This window comes from Penicillium longicatenatum (genome assembly GCF_028827895.1).
Source record: "Penicillium longicatenatum strain IBT 33135 chromosome Unknown contig_6_segment0_segment0, whole genome shotgun sequence".
NCBI classification, from domain to species: Eukaryota; Fungi; Ascomycota; class Eurotiomycetes; order Eurotiales; family Aspergillaceae; genus Penicillium; species Penicillium longicatenatum.
Genome location: NW_026643123.1, coordinates 3847509 through 3873152, shown reverse-complemented (window position 1 = coordinate 3873152; position 25644 = coordinate 3847509). Strand labels below are relative to the sequence as shown.

The 25644-nt window shown below is 49.2% G+C and overlaps 7 protein-coding genes across 7 annotated transcripts; 5 read left to right on the top strand and 2 right to left on the bottom strand.

The window, feature by feature from the left end:
* Positions 1–2766: 2766 nt before the first annotated feature.
* On the bottom strand, positions 2767–3396 carry N7484_009642 (uncharacterized protein; the record flags this gene model as incomplete). Its single annotated transcript, XM_057120029.1, has 1 exon — positions 2767–3396. The coding sequence occupies one exon, from the start codon at positions 3394–3396 to the stop codon at positions 2767–2769; it is 630 nt and encodes a 209-aa protein (XP_056969584.1).
* Positions 3397–9391: 5995 nt separating this feature from the next.
* On the top strand, positions 9392–11871 carry optD (uncharacterized protein; the record flags this gene model as incomplete). Its single annotated transcript, XM_057120028.1, has 4 exons — positions 9392–9554; positions 9609–11459; positions 11523–11615; positions 11669–11871. The coding sequence occupies 4 exons, from the start codon at positions 9392–9394 to the stop codon at positions 11869–11871; spliced, it is 2310 nt and encodes a 769-aa protein (XP_056969583.1).
* Positions 11872–12597: 726 nt separating this feature from the next.
* On the top strand, positions 12598–13566 carry N7484_009640 (uncharacterized protein; the record flags this gene model as incomplete). Its single annotated transcript, XM_057120027.1, has 2 exons — positions 12598–12604; positions 12662–13566. 2 exons carry the CDS (start codon positions 12598–12600, stop codon positions 13564–13566), a joined length of 912 nt encoding a protein of 303 aa, XP_056969582.1.
* Positions 13567–14355: 789 nt separating this feature from the next.
* On the top strand, positions 14356–14733 carry N7484_009639 (uncharacterized protein; the record flags this gene model as incomplete). The annotated part of the gene is made up of 2 exons (XM_057120026.1): positions 14356–14584; positions 14609–14733. The coding sequence occupies 2 exons, from the start codon at positions 14356–14358 to the stop codon at positions 14731–14733; spliced, it is 354 nt and encodes a 117-aa protein (XP_056969581.1).
* A 353-nt stretch (positions 14734–15086) lies between these two features.
* On the bottom strand, positions 15087–18001 carry N7484_009638 (MCM DNA helicase complex subunit MCM6; the record flags this gene model as incomplete). Its single annotated transcript, XM_057120025.1, has 2 exons — positions 15087–15194; positions 15260–18001. The coding sequence occupies 2 exons, from the start codon at positions 17999–18001 to the stop codon at positions 15087–15089; spliced, it is 2850 nt and encodes a 949-aa protein (XP_056969580.1).
* Positions 18002–18963: 962 nt separating this feature from the next.
* Positions 18964–20661, top strand: N7484_009637 (uncharacterized protein; the record flags this gene model as incomplete). Its single annotated transcript, XM_057120024.1, has 3 exons — positions 18964–19039; positions 19095–19408; positions 19489–20661. The coding sequence occupies 3 exons, from the start codon at positions 18964–18966 to the stop codon at positions 20659–20661; spliced, it is 1563 nt and encodes a 520-aa protein (XP_056969579.1).
* Positions 20662–22324: 1663 nt separating this feature from the next.
* On the top strand, positions 22325–25132 carry N7484_009636 (uncharacterized protein; the record flags this gene model as incomplete). The annotated part of the gene is made up of 3 exons (XM_057120023.1): positions 22325–22372; positions 22432–24229; positions 24282–25132. The coding sequence occupies 3 exons, from the start codon at positions 22325–22327 to the stop codon at positions 25130–25132; spliced, it is 2697 nt and encodes an 898-aa protein (XP_056969578.1).
* Positions 25133–25644: the final 512 nt, after the last annotated feature.

The window sequence follows — 25644 nt, the reverse complement described above, 5'->3', positions numbered from 1 at the left end:
TTGGCTGCCTATGTACTATGTAAATAACCATGGGCAGTTAAATCTTACATTTCCTTGCCTGTCCTTGTTTCTCCTTTACGGAGAAAGAGTGAGTCATGACGGCCTCATACTTCTACAGACACCTTTTAGAATTATTATGAAGGGAGAAAAATACTTTTTATGTAGGTCAACCGGTCATATCAGGTTATGGAATATTACGTCAATGAGATTCCTATCCCAAGGTGTAATCATAGAATTTAGTCTCGAGTCTTCCGATAATAGATGTAGATGATGAACAGTCAATGTCAGTCATAGACCATTCTACAGATGAATGAACTATAGGTACCTGATGCCACATGGAAAAGAGTCCGCAGCCAGATAAGGCAAATGAACCCCGTAGCAATGGGCCAAAAAGCCGCCCCATATCTGGAAGTATTTGCCAAAAGAAGCCGGCCCTCGATCCCGATAACTATAATCAGCCTGTTTCAAGTAGCTGAAGGATCAATCCCATCGGGTAAACTTAATAACATCCCTCTTCAGGCCCGGCAAAATCCCCACTAAGGATAGCGCTTATCGAGTCCAAAATAGGAAAGCATCGGTGGATTCCACGGAATTTCTACCAAGGTTCTATGAATACCCCACATCACGGAATATCTAGAAAATAAAATGGAGACACTTCAGCAAAGAAAATTTATTCATTTTTTCCGTCAACCCCTCTTTCTTCCGATCCAACTTAGGAAGCTTAATGTCGGTGAGTCATTGTCGTCCGTTGGCCTTTGAGGAGATGCAGGCAGCGGAAATGAGATTAGCCAAAACCCAATCAATAACTACCACAACTATGTACCCGAGGCGCCTAACACAATATCGAGTAGTAGGGCTTTCAGGCGTACCCTTCGTGATTACGAGTTACCCAGTTGGCTCATGCATAACTGAGAAGACTTGGCTTAGAACCAACCTAGAATGAAAATAAAAAAGATCATCAGGCTCCCCTGTGCACCCACACAAAGACTATGAAAAAGGCATGCTAACCAAGGCCAGACCGCCAGAATAAACAATATTATAAATCCAAAAAGAAAATCGCGGTATACTGTACATAGCCCGAGTCCTCTCCGAGCCTCGGATAATATCCGGGTAATGCCCGGCACCCGTTTGCCGAGTCTATTTCCCACGGTGGCAATTGAACCAGCAACGGGTAACCCCGTGGGATGGCATAAGCGCTTTAGTGGGATATTAGGACAGCCCCAGCATAACCTAAAACGCGACAGGGTTGTAACAATGGTGGCAGTTATTGCGTGTTACAGACGGAATACCCGAGGCCCCATTCCGACTAATCACCAATGAAAGAAGCAGGGACCAACACATGCATTGGTTTCGAGTATAGTTACCAACAACAGAGATTTGTGAAGGTTTTAAATGATTTTCGCATTTATTGAATGCTGATAGGATGATCGGAGGCTGATCATTGTATTAATAATGTAATAATGTAAAGTTTCATTTGGCCCCATGGGTGGGATGGCCTCTGATCTAATATTGTCGTCTCAATCTCACCGTTGCTTTGTGTCTGCAGGGCTGTCAGATGCGCGTCACAGTCTTCATGGATGGGGCGGCCCGTTGGGTTGGACCTCATACTAAGATGGGGCGAAGCAGGAGCAAGAGGCACGAGACGTTGACGTTGACGTGTAAACGTTATTTTTAAACAGCATAGGTACATTTTCTTTGTATAGTGAGGTTGAAAACAGCTGCCTTGCGATAGCATGGTTTCTTTGATCGTACAAAAGGAAATCGAGGCATGTATTTACATACAGTATACCTAGAAAGGCAACTGCTAGCTGCTCTCGATCTTCACTGTACATGTATGATACGTTGGCATTTACAATAAACAAGAAAAATATTTGGTAATAGATGATTTAGTTTGAAAAAGCTAGAGCTAAGCTACCTAAGTACTAACTAAAGAGGTTGCGTGCCCAACGAGGGACATGCCACGGCCAGATCACACTTCTTCACCGACACTCGATAGGCAGCAAAAAGGACGCGACGGTGGCGCGTGGCGTCGGCGCATGGCTTGGAGGATCATAGATAGCGCAGGGCGCGCGATCGGAATAAAATCACAAAAAAAGAAAATCCACTTATAATCGGCGGTATCGGGGCGAAAATGAATAGGGATGGTACAAGACGGGGTATTTGGCGGGGGGGTATCTGAACAAAAATCACACGCTAGAGAACGGCAAATGGAAAAAAAAAAAAAAAAAAAAAAAAAAAAAAATGGAACAAGAAAGAGAAAACACCGGGTCCGCTTCGGGATGCGACGGCCAGAAGACCAGGCGACAAAAAGTAAAATCAAATAATGCAACTTCCGAGGATTATCGGAGGGAATGAGGAAAAATGAGTCAAGGCTCAACCAGCGGTGTGGGGGTATTTCTGGAAGCGCCGACAGCGAGGAATTAGGTAAGCGCGGGGAGGTGCGGAGATCTGCGATAAGGCGCGCGTTGTTGTTTTCTGCTGCTATTGCGCCAATGCAACTGAAACGGCCCGAGTGCGCTCAGTCAGATCGACGTGAGCTTAGGGCGAGGCCTGCTCTGCAGATGATGGACCCCATCATCTGATTCGTTGGGGCCGGGTATCACGGGTGGGTGATTAACAACGGATCTAGGCCGAAGGGTCGGAGGGGTGGTGGGGGTGAAAGTGATGGAAAGGTGAAAGTATGGTAAGACAGGCTGTTGCGCAGCAATAGCAGAAGTGAAGTGTAGGTTGAACTCAGTGTGCGCCCGCGCTGCACTCAAAGTGAGCTTAAGCAGTCGGTACTTTGCTTGATGAGTGGGCGCGTCGCTGTTTGGGGACAACCCGACGCTTCTTGCTCTTTGGTGTCACTGGTGTAACTGGGCTGCGGTCGGTCGCCAGTGTCTTTGGCTGTCGTAGTGCTTGAGTTGCTCGTGCATGGGCATCTACCTTCGCTAGGAACCGCGCGCGGTCCTCTTGCTCGGCAAGGACTCGCATGCGCTGGAGCTGTTGCTCCATAGTGATTGATGAGACCATTTGTGTTTGCTTGAGCTCGGGCTCCTCCTCTGGGATGGGGTTCTCCGGCATCCACAGCAAATCTTCGTCGGATAGGTAGGCGTTGTTCACGAACAGGTCGCAGGAGTCGGCACTTGATAGTGAAGCGCGGTTTGGCCATGATGGGAAGGCACATGCTGCGCCCATGCCATACTCACTTGAAAAGGATGATTTGCGTGGGTTGATATCATAGAGGGAGTCGGTAGGCGTAGGAGGAGGAGCTGAAGGGTTGGAGAGAGGCGAGCATTCAAAAGAGCTGCCACTCCAACTGAAGCTGACCTGGGCAGGATCTGTGCTTGCCACAGGAGCGACGACGGGGGCTTTGGCTAGAGCCATATCGCGGATCCTCGACTGAATAGGAATCATCTTGTGTGGATATGATCCTAGAAGAGTTGAAAGGGTGTGGAGAATGAAAGGTGAGAGTGAGGGAAGTGGAGCTGATATAAGAATCAGGGAGGTCCAGGTGTTTAAGAAGACGGTGTGTGGGCAATAGATATCAAAGCCGGGGAAGGCTTCTAGACTCCCGCACCCTTGCAGTCCCGACTAAGACAAAATAGAAAAGGGCGAAAATCCAAAAAAAGGAAAATGGCCCAAAAGGGGAGTGACCGGCTGCCGTGCAGCAGATCAATCAGAAATCAGCGATCCGCCAAATCGAACTTGTCAAAGTATTTTTGACAACCGCCCCAGTCGAATCGATCTCCGTGATCGGGGTCGGTATAAGCATCGAAATTTGACTCCTTTTGAAACTTTTGTTTTTGATTCCCAAGCCTCCAAGGTCTGAGAAGAGAAATCAAAAAAGAGGATCCGCCCCTTGCGACAGTAATGTGTTCCCCGAAAGGGCTGCCCAACCGGCTGCAGCGGGGGATCTGATCCGATGAAAATCAGATTGTGCGGTGTATGGTCGTTGCGATGGAAATCTTCCAATGACAGTAGCCCGGAATTCACCGCTGGATGAGATGCAGATTTGACAGTGAAGCAAAGCAGCAAAAAAAAGATACTTTGCAGACAAGTCACCCAAGAACAGGGAAATACCCAACCTCAGGCTTGTTTGATAGCAGGAAGGCGTTTGGCGGTGAAATCGTATACAACACGTCAACAAGATTTGGAATCGAGGATGAGTAGATAGGTTCGGTTTGGAAAATCAAAGGATTTTCTTTGTGGATTTTGTTTTCATTTTGAAAGAATCGAGAATTAAGGATTTTCCTACGAATTCACCCGTGTGTCCACTATTGCGTTCTAGCCTTTGGTGGAGATTATGGAGTGATTAGGCTCTAAGCAACGGTTCCGCTGAAAATTGGTCCTGGAACCCGTTCTCGCCCAGTGGGAGAGCGTTGAGCCGGATAAATGCATTGCAGCGGCAACGGTCCTTTGTCTTTGTTTATCCTTCGATTGATCTGTTCCGCAATTGAAATACAAACATTTTGGATTTATTCGAGGGCGCCGTTGGCAAGCGGTATCTTCCTACCACATCGGCTTTTTACCGAACCTAGGAACTATCCTGACGGACTCACGGAGTAACTCGAGTTCGATTTGGCGGAACCTCGGCGAGACGAGGATCGTGGAAGGTGTAGAACGCTCTCTGGGTGGAGAATTGATTTTTGCACGAATCAGTGGTGCCCAATTTTACCCGTGGATCCTGTTCTTGTTCCAGCGGTCTAGATTGGCGGTCCAAATCAACAAAGAGAAACTCCGTCCCTCCACCCCATCGTGCGGTTTGATGGTCGCAAATCATCGCATATCCTGGGTTCGATGTAGATTAACTCATGCACCCCCCGACATTTGATTTCCTTTTTTCTGCTTTGTCTATTTCGATACGGACCCGGGAGCCTACGGATTGGAAACGGCTTAGCATGTTACGGACCAAATAGCGCTTCCCCGACGCTAAGTGGGGCATCCATCCGCCTTCCTGCGTTCCCCGACGACACCATCGTTCTGAGCCCCTTCTTTGGGTCCATGATCTTCATCTTCATAAGATACGTCCATTGTCTCCTTCCTCCTCGGGTAGTTGGAATTTTAGACCGTTCCTCCCGGCTCGATGCGGACACTCCCGTCTCCAGCTCCTACACACATTATACACGTCTCATGCGTCATGTCCCCCATCCATCTATTTCGTACGCGCATCGGCCCGTCGGGGAACCGGGAAGCACTCAATCAGAAAGGGCGCCTTCAATGTGCGACAGCCACTGACCTCAGACATTTGACAGTTGATTTTCTGGATTTGACAGGTTCCTCGGTATCTTTGTTAGAAGTCGATCATCGGATAGACCTGGCGCGGGCCGCGGCCCAGGAAATCGCAGGATCGTGGTCTTCCCCTTTCCCAGTCCCTCGGTTCTAAATTACTGTTGCTACCAAACTGTTGGTAGATTACTTGATAGTGGATATAAGCACCCGAAGTGGACCTCGGGCAGCAAAGGAATGGGGCTGGACCTCCTGAATGATTTTGGGATGGATAGTGGAGTCTACCCGCGACGTGCTTACCATCTCCTTGATTTCTTGTCGAGCAGGCGCTTACCGTATGTGGGGGGACGAACGGACTAGAGCTATAGGAAAAGCTCCTGTCGCTAGCAATCAATTCTGCAGCAAATAAAAACATACTAGATCTGAATCCGCTCGATTCATCCACCTACATGAGTCTCCCACCTACCTGGTTCACACAAAACATTCCGGGATTTCCCTGCAGCTAAGTCTGCATCCTCCTATGCAAGATCTCTGATCGCAATCGAGAAGCAAGGAATCTGGTCGCTACGTCAGGGCAAGGATTCCAATAAAATAGACTGGCCCAAGCAGAGTCGGTCTCCAAGAGACTCGCGCCTCCTGAGCCCTTTCCCAGCCTCCCATTCTCTGATGTGTTGACCATCTCTGTGTATCGAGTACATTGAAGCTTAACCTTGTCTAGACCCAACTGACCGCCACCCGATCAGCAAGCAGCCACGATTTCGCCAATCCGCCACAGCTGCACGAAATTCGGTCTGTGCGATCTTCTGCAAATGGGACAAGGAATCCAAAAGTTGAAGCCTGCAGACTATCCTCAACTTCATCCGGACGTACAGATTCGCGGATGCGCCTCCTCCACTCCGACCCATGGAAACTAGCTTCCCCATGGGACCACAGTTTGCGCTCGGGTGCTAGATGTGCATGCGCCCCCCCCCACATACGGGGAATGTGACAAGGGAGGCTGCAGAAACAAAGCAATCAATCAGAGCACACAGCTACTGTCCATTCCGCAGTGTGAGTAACCTAAACCACCACCGGGAAGGCTCATCCGCGAACCTGGCTTGCAGCGATCGACGAGGTCCTTGAGTTGCGCCTCTTCACCGCGTATCTGAGACGTGTCGCGGGGAGTTGTCAAAGCCAAAAGTTAAAATTCAATCGGAACACGAATAAGACGATGATATCATACTACCGATCATCTCAGCGCCGCCTCCTGACTCATATCATAGCAAGGGGATGCCACCGTAGCAGGGAGCTGACCTCAGACCTCAGACCTCTCTTTCTCTCTCCCCCGATCACGGTCGTGAGAGGGCCGGGGAGACGGGGATTAGTATTTGATTGGATGGATGGAGTGTTGCCGTTGCTTTCCTGATGCCACCAGTAAGGCGGCCTTAGCCACCACACGAGCGCATTCGGGAAGGGAATTAATTTGGTGAGAGGGGGTCTGTGGGTGTGTCAGTCGCCGGGTAATATGCGTCGCCACTAACGGACGCGTACTCCAACGCAACAGAAAACCAGAAACAAAAACCACAGACCCATCTAGCCCCAGCCTATAATTAATTCAAAGCAGTGATTGGGGTAAATTCTCTACCGATTTCTCGAACACTTCGACACCGCAACAATCCGCGAGGCATGTGCGAACCCGGTCAACCAGTATCTTGTACACCGGCTTATCGCAGAGAAAGACTGGCATTAGAGCGGACGGTGCGTCTTCATTTGATCCGTAAAGGATCGATCACTGGCGGTTTGTGCCCCCGTTCAACTGGCCGGCCTCACTGCCGGGCGCCTTGGATTTACATTTGCGCCGGTCAGGCGCATCCGCGCTCCTGCGCGCCTAGGCAATGCGATGGGTGCTGTGCGGAGTGACTAGGATGCTCGTTTTAGGTGTATGGGGTATCGTATTCTGGACTGAGAAGGGCGTACAGAGTAGACCATAATATCCGACTTAGGTGCTACCATAGTGACCATTATTCTAAACCTTCTACGTAACCTCGGTCCTGATAATATAGGTACTGTTTCAAACAATACTATTCAGTATGCATACTAGACTTGAAATAGACGCCATGTAGATGGCCTTTAGAGCTGCTTTGTTTTAGGAGTGGGCGGGCAGGTATCCGGTAACCCAGGGTTAGGCGATATATATCCCTGATAGTAGGTACATTCACGAATCGCGAAATCGGGGTCCGTGAGTTCCTTAAGCTTGGTTTGCGGACCAGCCAGTATGCTCAGTATGATGATTGGATTTGAAGCCTATCTGTCAGTAAATAACTGTTATTCTTTGAACTGATGCTCGTGTATTAAATGGAAGCGTGATTTAAAATGAAGAGAATTAGTATCATATCCTATCTAATGTACTGCTGCTAAGGGAATGACTGAGATTTCCTCGGAAAACGTGCAAACCAATGTTCGCTTCTTATGTGAGACTTCGAAGGTCATTCACTCAGATTAGAGGAAATTAGTCTGGATTCAACTACAGGTGACTGGTTATGGAAATATATGTTTATAGCAAACCTTGGGAGTCTGCTCACTTAGGACTGGCACTATTCTTTCCCAATAGTCCTTTGGAGATTTTGGTTTCGCAAGCTATTTTCAATGTCACTATCCCCTGCCCTATAGTAAATGCTCTTGCTCAGGAATTAACTGCGCAGGTATATTTGGAAAATAGTACCTCAAAGACGAGAATATATGGAGGATAAAGTAATGGAAACACGGTAACAGATGGCTCATTTGTCTTTTAACGGTGGGTGATATGGGCAAGAAAGCACCAGTACATTATATTCAAGGGAAATGTCAGGAGGCTCGAGAAAGGAGAGCTTGATCCTTGGAACTTATTTGGTGCTGCGAATGAGACTCACCCTGCTACTGCTAATCAAGAGCATACGAAATGTACCTAGTGTGTCATAATTAAAGCTAAAGCAACTAACAGCAGATTACACTTTTACTGGCCAGTGAATCCTCCTAGAGATACACGGTGCTGCCTTCAGTGCCAAATATACAACATACTGATTACGACAAAACATGACATCCGAGATTCATCGACTGAACCTTGGAAGATTGTGACCAGCGACCCTTCCAAAATGAAAGCCTATTATTGAGTTTCGAAGCCAGACCATGTTTCCATTTGCACCTCGGTAGCGACTGCTTGGTATATGATCTGACAAAAGGTATGCTAGGCGCATTATTCTTCATGAGTAAACATTTAAAGTGATTCGTGGAGCTCAAGAATTTTGCCGGCCGATAACTAGATCTGAGGTTCAATTAACTGGAGTGCGCAATTATCGATGACCTACTAGAATGTCTCGGGAAATCATCATCGTGGCATATGTGTGGCTGCATGTCTAGTGTCAGATCACGAAAGGCACTATAACAGAATGGATCATGCGAGATGGGCTGTTCTCCCTGTGTCTGCCGTTAGTGCATCATGTGATGAAAGAGCCCCTGTCTCTGGAATGGCATAGCGGTCACTACTGTGGCAACATGACTACTACCGGAGGTTGTCCGCGGTACAGAAAGATTCATTGGTCTGTTTAGTGGTATGCACTACGCTGTTGGACACCAGTGACTGTGTTTGCTGTTACGAAATGAAAAGATGTAAGCATTTGCAGAATGAGCCAAGAAGTTGCTAAAGATGGCTAGTTTCAAAAATTATTGCAATGGACTGATGTTTGCCACTGATACCTCCAGTCCTTATCTCTCTATCTGTTGGCATAATGATTGTTGATAAGGATCTATATCCAACTTCTTTGTCATCGCATGCTTACCACGCTTAGTTATGCTTATTCCCGAACCTTATTAGAACATGGGTAAAAGCAATTCACCTCGTACAATATGGGATGAGAATAAGACTTGTATAACTCGTAAATCCAAGTCAATTCTTGTCGGACGACCCGAAAATGTTTGTAAAGTCTAAGAACCAGAAGCGGGGTTCAACCTGCTATCTTGAGCTTAGCTCGCATTCTCCAGTTCCGATTAACGGCCTCTTGTCCAGGCCCTTATCTTTCCCCGCGCTACAATGGACTGAGAGCCGACCCGACAATTGCGAAGCCAAGAATGATAAAAAGGTCCGTTTTCTCAAGGCCGGGAAGTCCTTCCAAGTCTTCTTCCTGAGAATACAGTCAATACTGAAACGCGCTGGAGGGTGACATTTGTCATGGATACTAAGGAAGCAGAAACAAAAACAGCCGAGCCTATCTCCATCAGTGCCGATGAGGAGGTAGGTGAGGGACGATTCGACAAGGTTGAAGTCGAATCAGAGACCCAGGATGAGAATGTCGAGTACAGCTATGAATCCAATCGATCCCCATTCCCAGAAGGTGTGCGCTTGTTCCTTTTTCAATGGATAGTATCATAAATTAACGCTGAAAAAGTTAGGGCTGTTGTCCCTGAAACCGATGACCCCAGCATGCCCGTCAGTACAGTCCGCATGTGGATGCTGGGGATTCTGTTCACGATGCTGGGATCAGGAATCAACCAATTCTTCTCACTGCGATATCCATCAGTTCACATCGTTGCCCTTGTTGCGGAGCTCTTGGCCTATCCGCTAGGTGTTTTTCTTGCAAAGTCTCTCCCACTGGCTACTATTTCCCTCGGGCCTTTGGGGTCTTTTACGCTCAATCCAGACCGTCATTTCAATATCAAGGAGCATGCCTTGATTGTGATCATGAGCAATGTCTCTTTCGGGTATGCTACGGCCGACGCGACAAACATCATCCAAGCATCCAGTGCAGCATTCTATGACTTTGATCTGAAGCCCGGCTTCTATGTGATGATTGTTCTCTGTGCCCAGTTGCTTGGTTTTGGAGTTGCTGGTCTCACTGCCCCATGGCTGGTCGAGCCTGCACGAATCATCTGGCCGGGTGTGCTATCTAACTGTGCCATGTTGGGAACGCTACATTCACGCGCCAACACCATAGCTGACGGATGGCGTATCTCTCGCCTGCGCTTCTTCTTATACGTTACCGCTGCTGCTTTTGTCTGGTACTTCTTTCCTGGTCTGATGTTCACGGCCCTGTCGTATTTCACTTGGGTCTGTTGGATTGCCCCCAAGAACGTCATCGTCAACCAGCTTTTCGGCATGCAGACCGGTTTGGGTCTTAGCCCCATCACCTTTGATTGGAGCCAGATAGCATACAATACCAACCCCCTGCTGTCTCCCTCGTGGGCAGCACTCAACGTCTTTGCCGGATTTGCCGTTTTTTACTGGATCGTGGTCCCAATCATCTACTACAAGAACGTCTGGTTTACTGCATACCTGCCACTCATGACTTCCGATGTCTATGACCGAACTGGCGCAACTTACGACACAGCTCGTGTCATCTCCTCCAGCAATACGCTGGATGTAGAAGCCTACCACAAATACTCGCCACCTTATCTCGGCGCAACCTTTGCCTTCGTATACGGCCTCTCCTTTGCATCAATTACTTCTGTGCTATCGCATATTGGCATCTGGCATGCTCGTGACCTCTGGGCTGCTATGAAAGGCCGCAACAGGCTCGACATTCATGCCCGTCTTGTCCGCGCTTCTTACCGCCGCACGCCATGGTGGTGGTACGCCTCCATCATCGTGATCATAATGGCCATGTCCATTGCTATGGTCGAAGTCTATCACACTAAGCTCCCGGTATACGGTGTCTTCCTAGCCTTGATCATCCCGGCAGTTTACATGGTTCCATGTGGTATTGTGCAGGGTATCACCAACGTTGACGCAAATCAGCTCAACGTACTCGCCGAGTTCATGGGTGGGTATATGTTTGAAGGCAAACCTCTGGCAAACATGATTTTCAAGATCTTGTCGACGGACGTAGTTGGTCAGGGTGTTTATTTCGCGATGGACATGAAACTCGCACATTACCTCAAGGTGCCTCCACGTACCACTTTCTTTGCTCAGGGTATTGCTACTATCCTGGGTGCTCTGACCCAGGCGGGTGTGACGATCTGGATGTTGGGCAATATTGATGGAATTTGTGAAACTGATCAGGCGGACAGTTTCACCTGTCCGAACGGTCGAACGGTGTACTCTTCATCAGTCATTTGGGGTCTTGTTGGACCTCGTCGTCTATATTCTGCTGGCAAGATCTATTCTTCACTTTTGCATTTCTTCTGGATTGGGCTACTCGCCCCATTCGTGACTTACTTTTTGTACCGCTGGACAAAAAACCGCTTTTGGAAGCTGATTAACTGGCCGTTGATCTTTGTGGGGACCTACAATGTCCCGCCAGGTATGTAGCAGGTCTTGGTCTCCAATTTGGGGAAAGCATTTGATGCTAACATGCATGACATAGCGACCGGGATCAACTACTCCAGCTGGGCCCTTGTCAACTTCGTCTTCAATCACTTCATTCGCCGCCGTTTCTTTGCTTGGTGGACCAAATACAGTTCGTGATACCTCTCCTTCAACGATGACATTTTGCTAATTCCGGGACCCTAGACTACATTCTGGCTGCTGCGCTCGATACCGGTCTCGCACTTAGCGGCATTGTAATCTTCTTCTGCATTTCGTACCCTGGGGCAAGTTTCCCTGACTGGTGGGGAAATACGGTTTACCTAAATACTGCCGATGCAGATGGTGTTTCTTGGCTGAAGATGCCATCAGTTGGCTATTTTGGTCCCGCTAATGGGACGTGGACTTAGTTTAGTAACATCACTTGGGTAGTCCTTCAAACTATCTTACTGAGCTGAAAGCTCATGTTATGAACAAAATGACAGTTCATCTGAAATTACTTCAATCTTTCTTTTCCACACATCAATGGACTTCACGAATCCAGAAGCAAAGTCATCTCTTGTGGCCAAACCTGCACTCAGTCAATGACCATCTTTAGAAATTCATGAGATAAACCACTCCGATGAGAGTTCATGAAGTGGGTATATGTAAACATTAGGGCTCAAGATGTACTACCCATATATCAGTATATAATGCTCGGGTGTCAGTAGTTGCTTAGAATAAAGGTGGGCTTTTAAATTCTTAGGTGCCGCCAGCACAGGATATGAGAACTTGGTATTTCCGTAGCAATAAGCTTGTTAATCCGCAAATGTCTATCAATTTCAGCTGTGAGCTGGAGTGAGTAGCTCTGGTGTGACTTGCATACTAGACCTAAGAATGATTACGTGACCGGCATACAAGCGGCAGCCCAATCAGATCCGCACTGGTACTGTTGCCATTTCGGTCGATCGTCCAAGGTTACGAAGTACCGGAATACGCGCCCGCAGTTGACCAATCCTGTTCTAGGCGTAAAGCTTACGTACATACATTAGCACGAGGCTATATAGTCGTAAGCATATCTCATTTCATTTACCCCTCATGTTGGTGGTAGAATATTTGCCCCATCGGTTTCCTCTTTCACGCCATTTTGTCTCATAATGTCTAGTGAGTAGTAATCAAAAACCATCTGATAATTCATACCCCGAATTTAACGAAAGAAAGCTCCTATTAAAATACCCGAGGTATCTACGAAGGTGATGGAGACAACGAGAAATGTAGACCAGCCTCAAGCATTGCCTACAACACCCGTTATAGCCAGTAGCAACCAGCGAGTGACGTTGGCTGACCTCATGGAGTCTATGCGTCTAAATGAAACGATCGAAGAGGAGCCTCTTGTTACGTTCGTTGACACACCCACCCGTATGAAGGAGTTATTAGATGCTCTGGTCAATCTACCAGTTGACCCTCCATCTCTGTATATCGATATTGAAGGTGTTAATCTCTCTCGACATGGGACAATATCGATTATGCAGATATTTGTCCTCCCAGAAAGACGAGTTTTTTTGGTTGATATCCACACATTGAAGTATGAAGCCTTCTCTCAGCAAGGACCATCTGGAATAACCCTCGGGTCTGTCCTTGAATCACCTTCCATTCCAAAGGTCTTCTATGATGTCCGCAATGACTCCGACGCCCTTTTCGCCCACTACCAAATCGCACTGGATGGGATACAGGACCTCCAGCTAATGGAGCTTGCAACACGCAAGTACTCCAGAAAATATGTCTCTGGATTAGGGAAATGCATAGAACGTGATGCTCCGATGACCAGTCGAGAAAGGCTCAATTGGAAGCTTATAAAAGACACTGGACGGAATCTGTTCGCGCCTGAACTCGGTGGTTCCTATGAAGTATTCAACACTCGCCCACTTCCAGATAGAATGGTACAATATTGCGCGCAAGATGTCCGCTTCTTGCCTAAGTTGTGGGGGAGATATCATCAGGCGATGACTCCGGCATGGGCAGCGAAGGTGGAGCGAGAAGTGAGAAATCGTATCGAGCTTTCCCAATCAGCAACATTCAACAGCAAAGGAAGACATATGGCTTTGGGGCCAAAGCACTGGTTATAGTCTTGTCTGATGTTCGCTTTATATCCTAATTTATATTTGCTCATAGGGGATGCCTACAACTCCTTCACTGTCCAATTCTTAGTCTCTATAAGGGCTTCAAGGGCATGTGACTAGTCAGGTAGTAGGTACACTGAGATTATGCGGTCCTTCACCTTCTCATCCTTACTATCTATTTGATTGTTCTATTATAGTCTGAATGATTGGAATGAGATCTCTTTGTTATTTCAAAGTGTACTTGAAACTGTATATTTAACATCGATATAGAAATCTCAGAATTAATGTTCGATAGTGCGGTTTAGTTCTCCGATTTGCATAGTATCACAAGGACTTTCGTTCGTCGCCACCTCCGCTTGTTCCTCGTTTCGGGACAAGGCAACCAAAGGGCCCCTAAGGTAATTTGAAGTTTTGCACAAAATCGGCGAGTATCATCTGATATGCCCAAGAATAGCAACATACTTTCGGAGGCGTCGAACCCCAGGTTCTCCCCACACTGGCCTTGCGGGACCCGAGGTCTTTCTCCACATATGATGCGTTCATTCTACTTTTACCATTGTTACTGACAATTTACTAGCTATCGTGGCAATTCTAGCTTTTTATTTATTTGGCATGGGATGTGTGATCACGAGGACATTGTACGTATTCATGAGGCCATATGATGTCATTCGCCTTATAGTAGATTAATTATATAGAGTGGAGGCCATCAGGAGTTTACCACAACAATAATGCTAAAGATCAATCCACCTGTCTTCCAAACTCGAATCAACTTATTGGAAACGTTCAGACCCCACAATGTCGGACTTATTCCGCAGAGCCTCTGAAGCGTTCCACCCTCGTCAGCGTCAAGGCTCGGCCGACTCAACTGAGGCACCCGACCCCCCAGACGCGAGAAAACCTTCCGAGCCAGAGGTATTCAAGCAAACCTCCGAGCCTTCTCGACCTGAATCTCACGTCAACGAGGCTATTGCTGGTACGGCAAATGGTACGATCTTGCTTTCCATTGTCTGCATACCTGCGTCTGGTATGTACTAACAAGGCCAATCAGATAATGTTGCCCTTCCGAAACAACGACGCCATTGGGGCTGGGGAAACCACCAGGGGAAACACGCTGAAAAAAAGGGCCAGCCTAGCCAGAACCAAAAAGACAATGATTGGATTATTGGGACATAAGAATGGATACAATCGGGCTCGACGGACCCCGGGAGTGGCAAGGAGCTGGCGTCGTGTTTGAAGAGGGATTGGGATCGATGACGGAACACTCAAATGAAAAAGAAATCGGCTACATGCCAGTGTGGGTAGTAATAAGTATGACTATATTTCGTGTAATCAATATCAAGTTTTGAACTATACATTCATACTCTGTCAAGTACTATAAAGCCGCCAAAAAATAAACGGATATCATCACTCATGACCCCTTTGCTCCTTTGTAATCCAACCTGAAAATGCTAAAAACGACCGATCCCAGGAAATATAACATAAGAATAGGTTCAGTCGAGAAATATGGTGCAATATTACTCTCCACTTCATAGCTCCTCGAAAGCGCAGTTAGGATGCAACACATAGGAAACCTTCTGCTCTTCGCTGGACTGCTGAGCCCCGCCCTCTGCTAAAATACGGAGCAGGACACCCTCCTATAGCAGGTTTGATTAGTTATTTGTTCGAATGTCGATCGGGAGGGCATGAGGGAATAACATACCTTGACCATACGGTTAAGGACCTTGGTGACCAGATCGCGCTCGCGAGCATAATCGTCCTGAGTATCCATCTCGCCTTCGATCTGTTCCAAGTACCATAGAATCAGATCCTCGTGCTCAACACCGTCCTCTTCGTGGACCTCATCCTCGCGGACTCGCCGCACAAGGAGGTTCAAGATCTTCGCCCACTTGTCGTACGTAATCTTGGTCTTTGTGCGTTCCGGCTTGGGCTGGGCTGGGGCTTCTTCTCCGTCCTCGCGCATTGGGCTATCGCCGTCGCGGTCACGGTCAGCCATCTCCTCGTCCTCGTCACCACCAGCTAGCGCATCATCATCCACCTCAACATCGTCCTTTTCGACAGTCACGATACTCTGGCGAAGGAGATCGTAGGCCTCAATGACGAACTTGGGTGTAACCTCTTCAACACAGTTGGCCTTGGCAACAGCCTCGGACAGACGAATCAAGGACTCGAGCTGACGGACAGTGATACGGTAGGATGAGCGACCCATACCACCCTGTGCGTCGTTGGCGCGGAGCTCCTTGTACTTCTCAACAAGCAGAGTCTTGGCCTCGTCGGTGAAAACGGGGCGGAAAGTACGCGCGAACTGAATGTAGCGCTGCAGCTGCTCGGTGCTCAGCTCAGGCTCCACAGCCTCGTCGCGGTTCATGTGCACGTTGACGATGTGCTCAGCTAGGTTGCGGTCCACCTGCTCCTTGGGCTCGTCGCGAACGACGAAGAACACGTCGAATCGACTCATGATGGGTGCGCTGAAGTTCAGGTTCTGACGGAGTGTTTGCTTCGGGTCATAGCGACCACCAATGGGGTTGGCGGCGGCGAGAATGGAGGCACGAGCATTCAAAGTGGTGTGAATACCGGCCTTAGCGATGGAAATGGTCTGCTGTTCCATGGCTTCGTGGATGGCCACCTGGTCGGCAATGTCCATTTTGTCAAACTCGTCAATAGCACAAATACCACCTCCGTTAGCCAACATCAATGCACCAGCTTCAATGGTAAATTCGCCAGTCTCAGCATCCTTCACAACCGACGCTGTCAAACCAGCCGCGGATGAAGCTTTACCGCTAGTATAGACTGCACGGGGGTGCAGGGAGCAAATGTATTTCAAGAACTGACTCTTACTGGTGGATGGATCACCAACGATGCAAACGTTGATGTCACCACGCAGCTTGAGACTCTCAGCGGATGTATTCTTGCTCACACCGCCGAGCAATTGCAGCAGTAGACCCTTCTTGATTTGGCGATGACCCCAGATCATTGGCGCAATCGAGTCGATCAATCGTGAATAGATGTATTCGGAGTGGACGAGAGTCTTCAAGTCTTGGACCTCACTAGGCGTGAGACTTTGGAGGAAGGCCTCCTGGGCCGTGTCTTCGCTCATGTCGGGATCAGGGTTTTGGTTGAGAGATGCTAGAATGTTGTTGGATTGGCCGCTCAGCTGCTGTTCGGGCTTCTGGCCAGGAGTTGAGGTATCGGGGGTCACCATGCATGAAAGGAAAGCCAGTCGATATGTCAGATCACGGACGCCCAGAGCTTTCAAACCAGAGACACCACCACCGCCGACCTCGCTGCCACGGAAAGAACCATTATCACGAACCGCCTCAGGCCGCATACCGGGCAATCCTAACTGGCTCACATCGGGGACAACAATCAATGTACCAGTGAAGATGCAGCGCTCACCGGCCTTGCAGCGATCAACCATCTCACCTCTCAAAATAACATCCATTGTGCGCGGCATGCTTCCGGTTGGAATCTCGTGAGAAGATTCTTGAAGCTTAACCTTTTGCCAATCGACAAAGGTACTCTTGCCAATATCCAAGCGCCAGCCATTGCGGTTACCACATGTGTCATTTGGACACTCGGTGGGTTCAGTGTACTTGAAGGTCTGCTCCACATTGGGCACAACAGTCCTGCAACCCTCGCAAATAAAAGTACCTAGCGACAGCTCTGGTCGGATCTCAGAGGTTCTGGTCACGGTTCCAGAGACCGATAGCAATTTTCCGATCTGCGATGTACGAAGTTGTCGGAGCCGGGACACCAATGGCAAGTTGTAGAAAGCCAAGGCAAACAACTTGTCGGTCTGTTGGTGGCGAGTCTTCCCGCGATGCTGACTGTCCAATTTGTCGGGATCTTGAACATTTTCGTAGGCCCTGGACACTGAGGCATTGGAGCGGGTAGAGGCGGTCGAAGCCAGGCGGTGCGACAGAAAGTATTCGGGTTCAATTTTGGCGACTAGGTTATGAAGCGCCTTGGTAAGGAAAGGAAGGAAACGGTAGTATTGGCTGGCAATGGCGTCGGCCAGAATGGGGTTCTCCATCGAGGTCAAATGGGTGAAGTCCACGTAGAGGGTGGACAGTTCGAATTTTTTCATGCCCTTGATCTGGGCGACGTAGTACTTGTCGCTCAGAATCTCCCCCGATGATGCTGGGGCAGATGATGAGGGCTCCTCCATGAATGTCGAAAGCAGTTCCTGGAAGGCCTGCTGTACCTTTTCTCCAGCCTCATCGATCACGGGGGCGGGGCCCGGTGCGTAGGGATTCCGTAGCCGGCTAACTGCCGAGGAGCCTGCGCCAACAACCTGGTCATCCGGGAAAGTGTTCATATCACTCATGGGGCCATTGCTTTCCGAGCGACGAGAGCTAGGGAGGTGATCGGATCGCAAGTGGTCACGGGCGACCGACCCGGAACCTAGCTCGGATTGAAGAACGGCATCAAATAAGGACGACATGGTATAGAGAGCGTGAAGGGCCTAGAATTCAGGCCACAGCAAATTTATCAAGCTCTCACAGATACCGTGGTGGGAAAAGGAAGGAGGGGGAGAAGTGGGATACAGAGTGGAAGAGAGATCTGATCAATAGAAACATTGGCACACACAGGGGGGCTTTTTCGGCGGAACGCGTCCACGTCGCGTCCCTCGCTGGCACGCGTTAAGTGGATTTAGGTAATCAAAGATCACGTGCTACAGGTCGGATCAGGTGATTCCTGCCACGTGGCGGTGGCACCTCTCCCCCAAACAAGTAAATAGGAGCAAACCTCTCCAAGTTCCGCCCTAAGCCGAACGAAGCCCGATCACTTCGGAAGGTTGAGATTGCCAACCAACCAGATCGCTTCTTCAGCCCTTCACCCCTTGAAAGACATGGATCAACTTCTTCTTTCGGTTGCCAAAACCTAGGATCCACTTGGAACAGGCGTTGCTGAGCCTCTTTTAGGTTAAACCCAGATAGCATTCCCCCCCTCCACTGGGTCCCCTCTGGGTCTTCGGGGAGTTAACTCGGGATCTCGAGACGTGATTATTAGAATATTACTACACTCCCTTCCTTCTTAAACTTTTCATCTATTTCGTATTGGAAATCCCCCACCCCTTTCTTTCTCCTCTTTTCATCGACATTACCTTCGCACGGACGAAGGGAACCGTGTGTGTGCCCCACGCTGAATCTTCCGTCGAAGACTATCACTGCATCATCTCCGTCGCCTTGCATTGCCGTCAGTATAACTACCTGACTCGACTAGCGTCATCCACCACTCCAACCCTGCCGGGTGCGCATCATTACGCCCTTGATCGATCCACTTCTGATTCAGAGCCTGCGATGGTTCCCAAATCCCGAGTCTCAAGGCTGGAGGAACTTTGGTGATCGGTGGTTCGGCATGCTGCTGTAGCGGCTGCGTTCGAATCAACCCAACTACCACGAGATGTCAGGCAGCGACCGTCAGGTAGACGCAGAGGCCAATGCAGAGGCCGTGCCGGCCATTGCGCCGGATGCTTCGGGTATGCTTAGACTGGCAGATATTTGGAATCACCAACAATACTCATCATTATACAGGGCCCGCAAACGATGGCAATACTGCCAAGTCAAGAAGACGTCGGCGTCCGGCCAGTGCGGAAAATCAGGCAAAGAATCAGATGTTTTACTTCGTCGACTCCAGCTCGTCCTCGAAAGAAAAACGCGCCCATGTTATGCGACACCACGTCCAAGAGAAACGAAAGCAACGCAAAATGTCCCACGGCACGATGCCTTCGGAGCAGATTCAAGAATTGACCTCCTGGCAGGCCAGGGAGGATTCGACAAGTAGTACAGATAATAAAAAGGACGTCTCGTCAGCCAGCGCAGGATCATCTGCCGAGCAGGATTCTTCGGTATGAATCACCTAATTTTATGGACTGTTTGCCTTGGACATGTTTACCCAGGAAGGAAACGACGAAACAATGCTCACCAGGTCCATTACATTCAGCTTCCCATCCGATTCTCGGCGATTAAACCATATGCACAGCCAATGCCTATGCAACTGGTCCCGCCAATGACGATCGACACATCGCGAAGAGACCCGTTTTCAAGCCCTTCATTCACGCAAAACCCTGAAGACGCGGAACTTGCGGAGTATTGGACGAGCAAGTTAACGTACTGGTCGGGACAGAACCCTTATGTGAAGGACCAGATGTTTCGAACCGCCATGGGTCACCCTGTGTCTTTCCAGGCGGTGATATTGACTTATTGTGCTCGGTTCAAGGCTCAGATTCTTGAAACTCCCGACACCGAGGAAGTCCAACGACATGTTGGCCAGGCTAGAAAGAACATCCAGGATGCCACTGCAGGGTCTTTACCGGTCAATGAAGATTACCTCGCTATGGCCCTGGCAGGTATGGCTCTCGGAGAGGATCGATTTGGAAGTAAGCAAGACGCCCAGGCCTACCTTGAGCAAGCTGCACGAATCATGCGTCCGCGCACTGGTATCAATCGCTCAGTTGAAGCATTTCTCCACTATGTACGGCTTATCCTGCCACCACCACCAACTACTATGGTTGATCCAACGGCCCCGCACTGGTTGGTGGCGTTCCTTCGAGCTGCAGAAGATATAATGCACCAGCATAGTGCTCCAGAGTACCTCGCAAAGGCGCCGCAGAGACGCGATGTGTTCCAGATGGAGTGTCCGCTGTTCTCCTTACTGTCCAGTGGACCGCGGCCATCCCAAGTGCCACACGCGTCGCGCATGTACGTCGTCCGTGACCCTCAAACTCAGGAAGTCAGTCGGACGGCGGCACTCATTTACATCACTGCGGCACTGTGGGATTTCAAAGACTCGATTGACAAAACAGTACGATTCTTGATCTATCTCAACTCTCTCGTTGCACAACATCAATTGGACCGACACCCAGCTTGCGAAACTCTACTATGGCTATTGCTCGAACAAGGCTGTGAGCCTGACCTACGAAACCCCGAGCGTGCATGGTCGGCCGGTGATATGATAAAATCTCATCGAAAGCTGCGACCAGATTTGCAGTTCCATTTTAACGAAATCCTGATGAGCTTCTTGACGCTGCGGCCTCCAATCCGCGGCATTGACAAGTTTCAGGACGACCTCTTGATGGAAACAAGTAGCAACGCACAATGAAAGCATTCTGCATGAGATCAATCACAGACCTTTTTTTTTTTTTTTTTTTTTTTTTTTTTTTTTTTTTTTTCATTTTATTGTTTTGCCTTTTTGATTACGTGGCCCGGCAGTCTACAACCTTCAGGCATTTAAAATGAGCCGAACGTGGGCTTGGCAGGACCCGGCAACCAGGAATAGTGTACTCGTCATAGAGCTTGAAGCCGAACCATGGCCGTGCGCGGGTGTGGACCAGAGCCATACATTAGGATGCGCTATGTATTTGATATCAGAAAGGAAAATTTTGCTGCCGAGGAAGAAAAAAAGGAAAAAAAAAGGAATTCCCCAATGAATTGCCCATAGCTAGCGCGTAATACGATGGACACAGTGGAGCCCGAACAAAAGCGGACCGCCGAACGCAAAGTTCTCCGGCGGTACCTTCCCAACCCAAATTATGTGGAAAGTGTACCTCTCAGGTACATGCGGAAACGGGACCCTTTGAGTAAAGGGATCGACGATCCCTGAGGCCATGGTTATCATGACGATATCACCGCATCATACCGCGCCATGGATCGGTAACATTGCCCCTTGCCCTGTGACCTACCATTCCGAAACAGGGGAAGAATTACACATCTGGTGTTTGACGTTATGTTTTGGATGGTATGTCAAAGAATCCACTGTTTATGATAAATTACCTGGATTAGGGCTGAGTGAAATTGGGCAAATCTCTGTTATGGGCTTCGGTCAGATCATCAATAGTGCAGCCCACTAGTGGTGTTTAGCGCGATTCGATGATCCAACCAAGTTCGGTCTTGCTCATCCTCGTAACCATGGCCCTGGTCGGCGATCTCTGGATTCTTTTCTTTTTCTCATGTGAGTTTGCCTGATCACGGCACATTGAGCATCTTGGGCTGAAAGAAAATAGCAGCTTGAGAAAACTGAATGCTGTGTGTAGGTGTATAGACCTCGCCCCCTGGATTCTTGGGGAGAATGATGCATTTCATCCAGCCCTGGGGTATGAAGACATAGTTAGCGAGAGTCGGGTCGAATGTCTTGAGTTTGTTTTTCTGTGTGATATGCATCCCTTGCGGGGCCAGAGAAAAGTGGAATTAGTGGGCTGGAGATATTTTACGTCGTTTTTGCTGTGGCTGGGAACGTGGTGGCGCATGTCGGCCTTCTCCGTATCTCTTGCGCGCCGATAGACAACGCATCATAAGGAGGCAAGTAAATCTATCACAGTTCAGTGGCTGTGACTTCTCGTCGAGTCATCGATCTCCAGCTCGGGCATCGAGGCCGATCGTAGCATGAAAGGATTGCATCGGGGATCCAGCGCGAGAGTAAGTCTGGATCGATCAGTCACTCGCCACATTCAATTTAAAAAGTGGAGTCCGATGAGCTATTCCAGTTTAACTAGTAGGGGGTCAGCGAAAAGAGCAAAAGCTTTGAGCTAGGAAACCCCCTGCAAATTCAAAAAGCGACTAGTGTTGCGTAGCCCAGATCGCTGATCGTAACACTGGGCCCCTCTCTAAGCTTAAACCGTCGCTTTTTTCCACTTTTCCCTTTCTTTCTTTTCTCCTTTCCTCGTACTCAATTCAATCAGGGGAGAGTACTACGATCCCCCTCTTTTCGACTAATTCTTCCCCACGTGTAGTTTCGACGTGCACGCTTGCTCGTGTCGAGATTCATCATGGTGGACTACGTCGGTACTATCGACCGGCTGGTCGCTCGTGCGTCGGTATGCTATCTGCTGTCGCGAAAAGCCTCAATATCGATGGCAACTAACAAGGTCTCTAGAGCGACCCAAGTTCCACCTCGAGCTCTGCGTCCGCGTTCTTGACCACCCTGATCCCGGCTTTGATCTCGTTCGCGGTCATGGTCCTCCTGTTCGTTCTACTACGTAAGAAGGAGCACCGCATGTACATGCCCCGCACATACATTGGCTACCTGAAGGACTGGCAACGCACCCCCGATACCCCGACCGGCTTCTCGAACTGGATCACTTCTATGTACAAGATCCCCGATACCTACGTTCTCCAGCACCACTCCATGGACGCCTACCTCCTGTTGCGCTTCCTGAAGACCATCTCCCTGATTATGCTTGTTGGCTGCATTATTATCTGGCCCATTCTGTTCCCCGTCAATGCGACTGGCGGTGGTACCCAGACTCAATTGGATCTGCTGAGCATGTCCAACGTGTCCAATGATCAGTATGGTCGTTACTACGCCCACTGCTTCCTCGCGTGGATCTATGTTGGATTCATCTTCGTCATGATCACCCGTGAGCACATCTACTTCATCAACCTGCGCCAGGCCTACCTGTTCTCCCCCTCTTACGCCAGCCGTATCTCCTCTCGCACCGTGCTTTTCTCCGCGGTGACTGAAGATTACTTGAACAAGGACAAGATTCGTGGTATCTGGGGCGATTCCAAGGTCAAGAACGTCTGGCTTGCCACTGATACTAGTGAGCTTGAAGACAAGGTTAAGGAGCGTGATGCTGCTGCTTTGAAGCTCGAGGGTGCCGAGACCAAGCTCATTATGCTTGCCCACAAGGCCCGTGCTAAGGCCTTGAAGAAGCAGGGTATTCCCGAGGACGGCAACGCTGACGAGGAGATTGGTCAGTTCGATGACGAGTCTGGCTCCGTTGCCGCGCGCTGGGTTGAGGCCAAGGACCGCCCCACCCACCGTCTGAAGATGCTCATTGGCAAGAAGGTTGATACTATTAACTGGTGCCGTTCCGAGATTGAGCGTCTTTCCCCCGAGATTGAGGAATTGCAGGCCAAGCACCGTGCTGGTGATGTTAAGCTCGTCACTTCAGTCTTTGTTGAATTCTACCACCAGTCCGATGCCCAAGGTGCCTACCAGTCTGTCACTCACAACCTTCCTTTGCACATGACTCCCCGCTATATTGGCCTGGACCCCACTCAGCTGATCTGGGGTAACCTCCGCATCAAGTGGTGGGAGCGTCTGATTCGCCACAGCGCCACCCTTGCCTTTGTCTGCGCGTTGATTATCTTCTGGGCTATTCCCACTGCTGTTGTTGGTTGTATCTCCAACATTAACTTCTTGGTTGCTAAGGTTCCTTTCCTGTCTTTCATCAACGATGTGCCCAGCTGGATTCGTGGTGTCATCACCGGTCTTCTGCCGTCCGTCTTGATGGCCGTCCTCATGGCCCTGGTCCCGATCATTATGCGTATCATGGCCAAGTGGGGTGGTGACCCCTGCCAGGCAGCTGTTGAGTTGACCACCCAGAACTACTACTTTGCTTTCCAGGTCGTTCAGGTTTTCCTGGTAGTTACTCTGTCATCTGCCGCTACCAGTGTGGTCACCTCAATCATCAAAGATCCTTCTTCTGCTGCCACTTTGCTTGCTAGCAACATTCCCCGTGCCTCGAACTTCTACATTTCGTACATTGTTCTGCAGGGTCTGTCTTTCAGCGCTGGTGCTCTCCTGCAAATTAGTGGTCTGATTGTTGGCAAGATTTTGGGTAAACTTTTCGACAAGACCCCTCGCAAGATGTACAAGCGTTGGTCTAGTCTGTCCGGTCTCACATGGGGGACTGTTTACCCTGTGTTCACTATGCTCACTACCATTGGTATGTTTCCTCTGTTCTATGCTTAGCGTAAAGCCATTCTAACAAAAATCAGGTATCATCTACTCTTGCATTGCTCCATTGGTTATGGGCTTCTCATGCATCGGTCTGTATTTGTTCTACTTCGCCTACCGGTACAACGTTCTGTACGTGTCGAATGCCACTATCGATACCCAGGGCAGGGCCTACACCCGCGCTCTGCAGCACCTCACTGTTGGTTGCTACATTCTGATCGTGTGCTTGATCGGTCTCTTTGCCATGGCTAGTGGCTCCAGCCAGATGGCCGTTGGCCCCTTGGTCCTCATGATCATCTTCCTGGTCTTCGTCATCCTGTACCACATGTCTATGAACAGCGCTATGGAGCCCCTCATCAACTACCTCCCCAAGAATCTCGAGGCTGAGGAGGAAGCTCTTCTGGCCTTTGACCGCAAGGAGCTGGGCTCCGTTGATGAAACCAACGGTGCTAGTGCTCCTCTGGTCGAGAAGGACCAGAACGGCGTTTCCAACGTCGACAGCGGCGTTGGCAACGTTGACTCCGCCGAGAAGGGTCTTAACGGTGACGCAGCCGCCGCTCCCCCCAAGGCCAACTTCTTGGTCCGCTGGGCCCGTCCCGACATTTACCACAACTACGCCGCTCTGCGTCGTTTGGTGCCCAACCCTCTAGACATCCAGGCCTACCCCGAGGACACTGAGCGCGATGCTTACTTGCACCCCGCCATCACATCTCAGCCCCCTCTGCTCTGGATCCCCCGTGATTCCCTCGGAATCAGTAAGCAGGAGGTTGCGCACACCAGCCGTGTCATTCCCATCACGGATGAGGACTCTTGGCTCGACGAGAAGAATAAGATCAACTGGAACGTGGAGAAGGGCCAGCCCCCGATCTATGAGGAGAAGGTCCCCATCTAAGCTTCTCATATTCGCTGTTTATCTGTCTGATAGACATAGCGATGGTGTATGCTACGTATCCCCTGGATTTTTGGATTTGACCTGCTGGTCTACATTGATACCCAACTGACCGGTTCCTGTGAATTGGTCGGCTCTGATTTCGGCCGTTGTGCCTTATTTCCTTTATGTCGATGATTGTTGAGTGAGTGACCGGCTTTGGGCCCTGTCCTCCTGGGCCGTGTTTAGGGTTGGCCTCGGGCTTGGCATCTACAGTATTTATATTCGTAATATGGCTGATGTACCCGTCATGTCCTTTATAATGTTTGAGAATGTTGCCATGACACTGGTCTTGATGTTTCCGTTATGGTCGAGTAGTTGTGCAATGTGAATTGTATCATATCAATTTTTTTTTTTTTTTTTTTTGAATCTTTCCCATGTAAATCCATTTCTGATTTGTCTGAATATTTTAATACATACTGAGAAAAATAAATCCCCGCTGCTAGCCATCTGCTTCTTAAGGTTGCTGTGCAAGT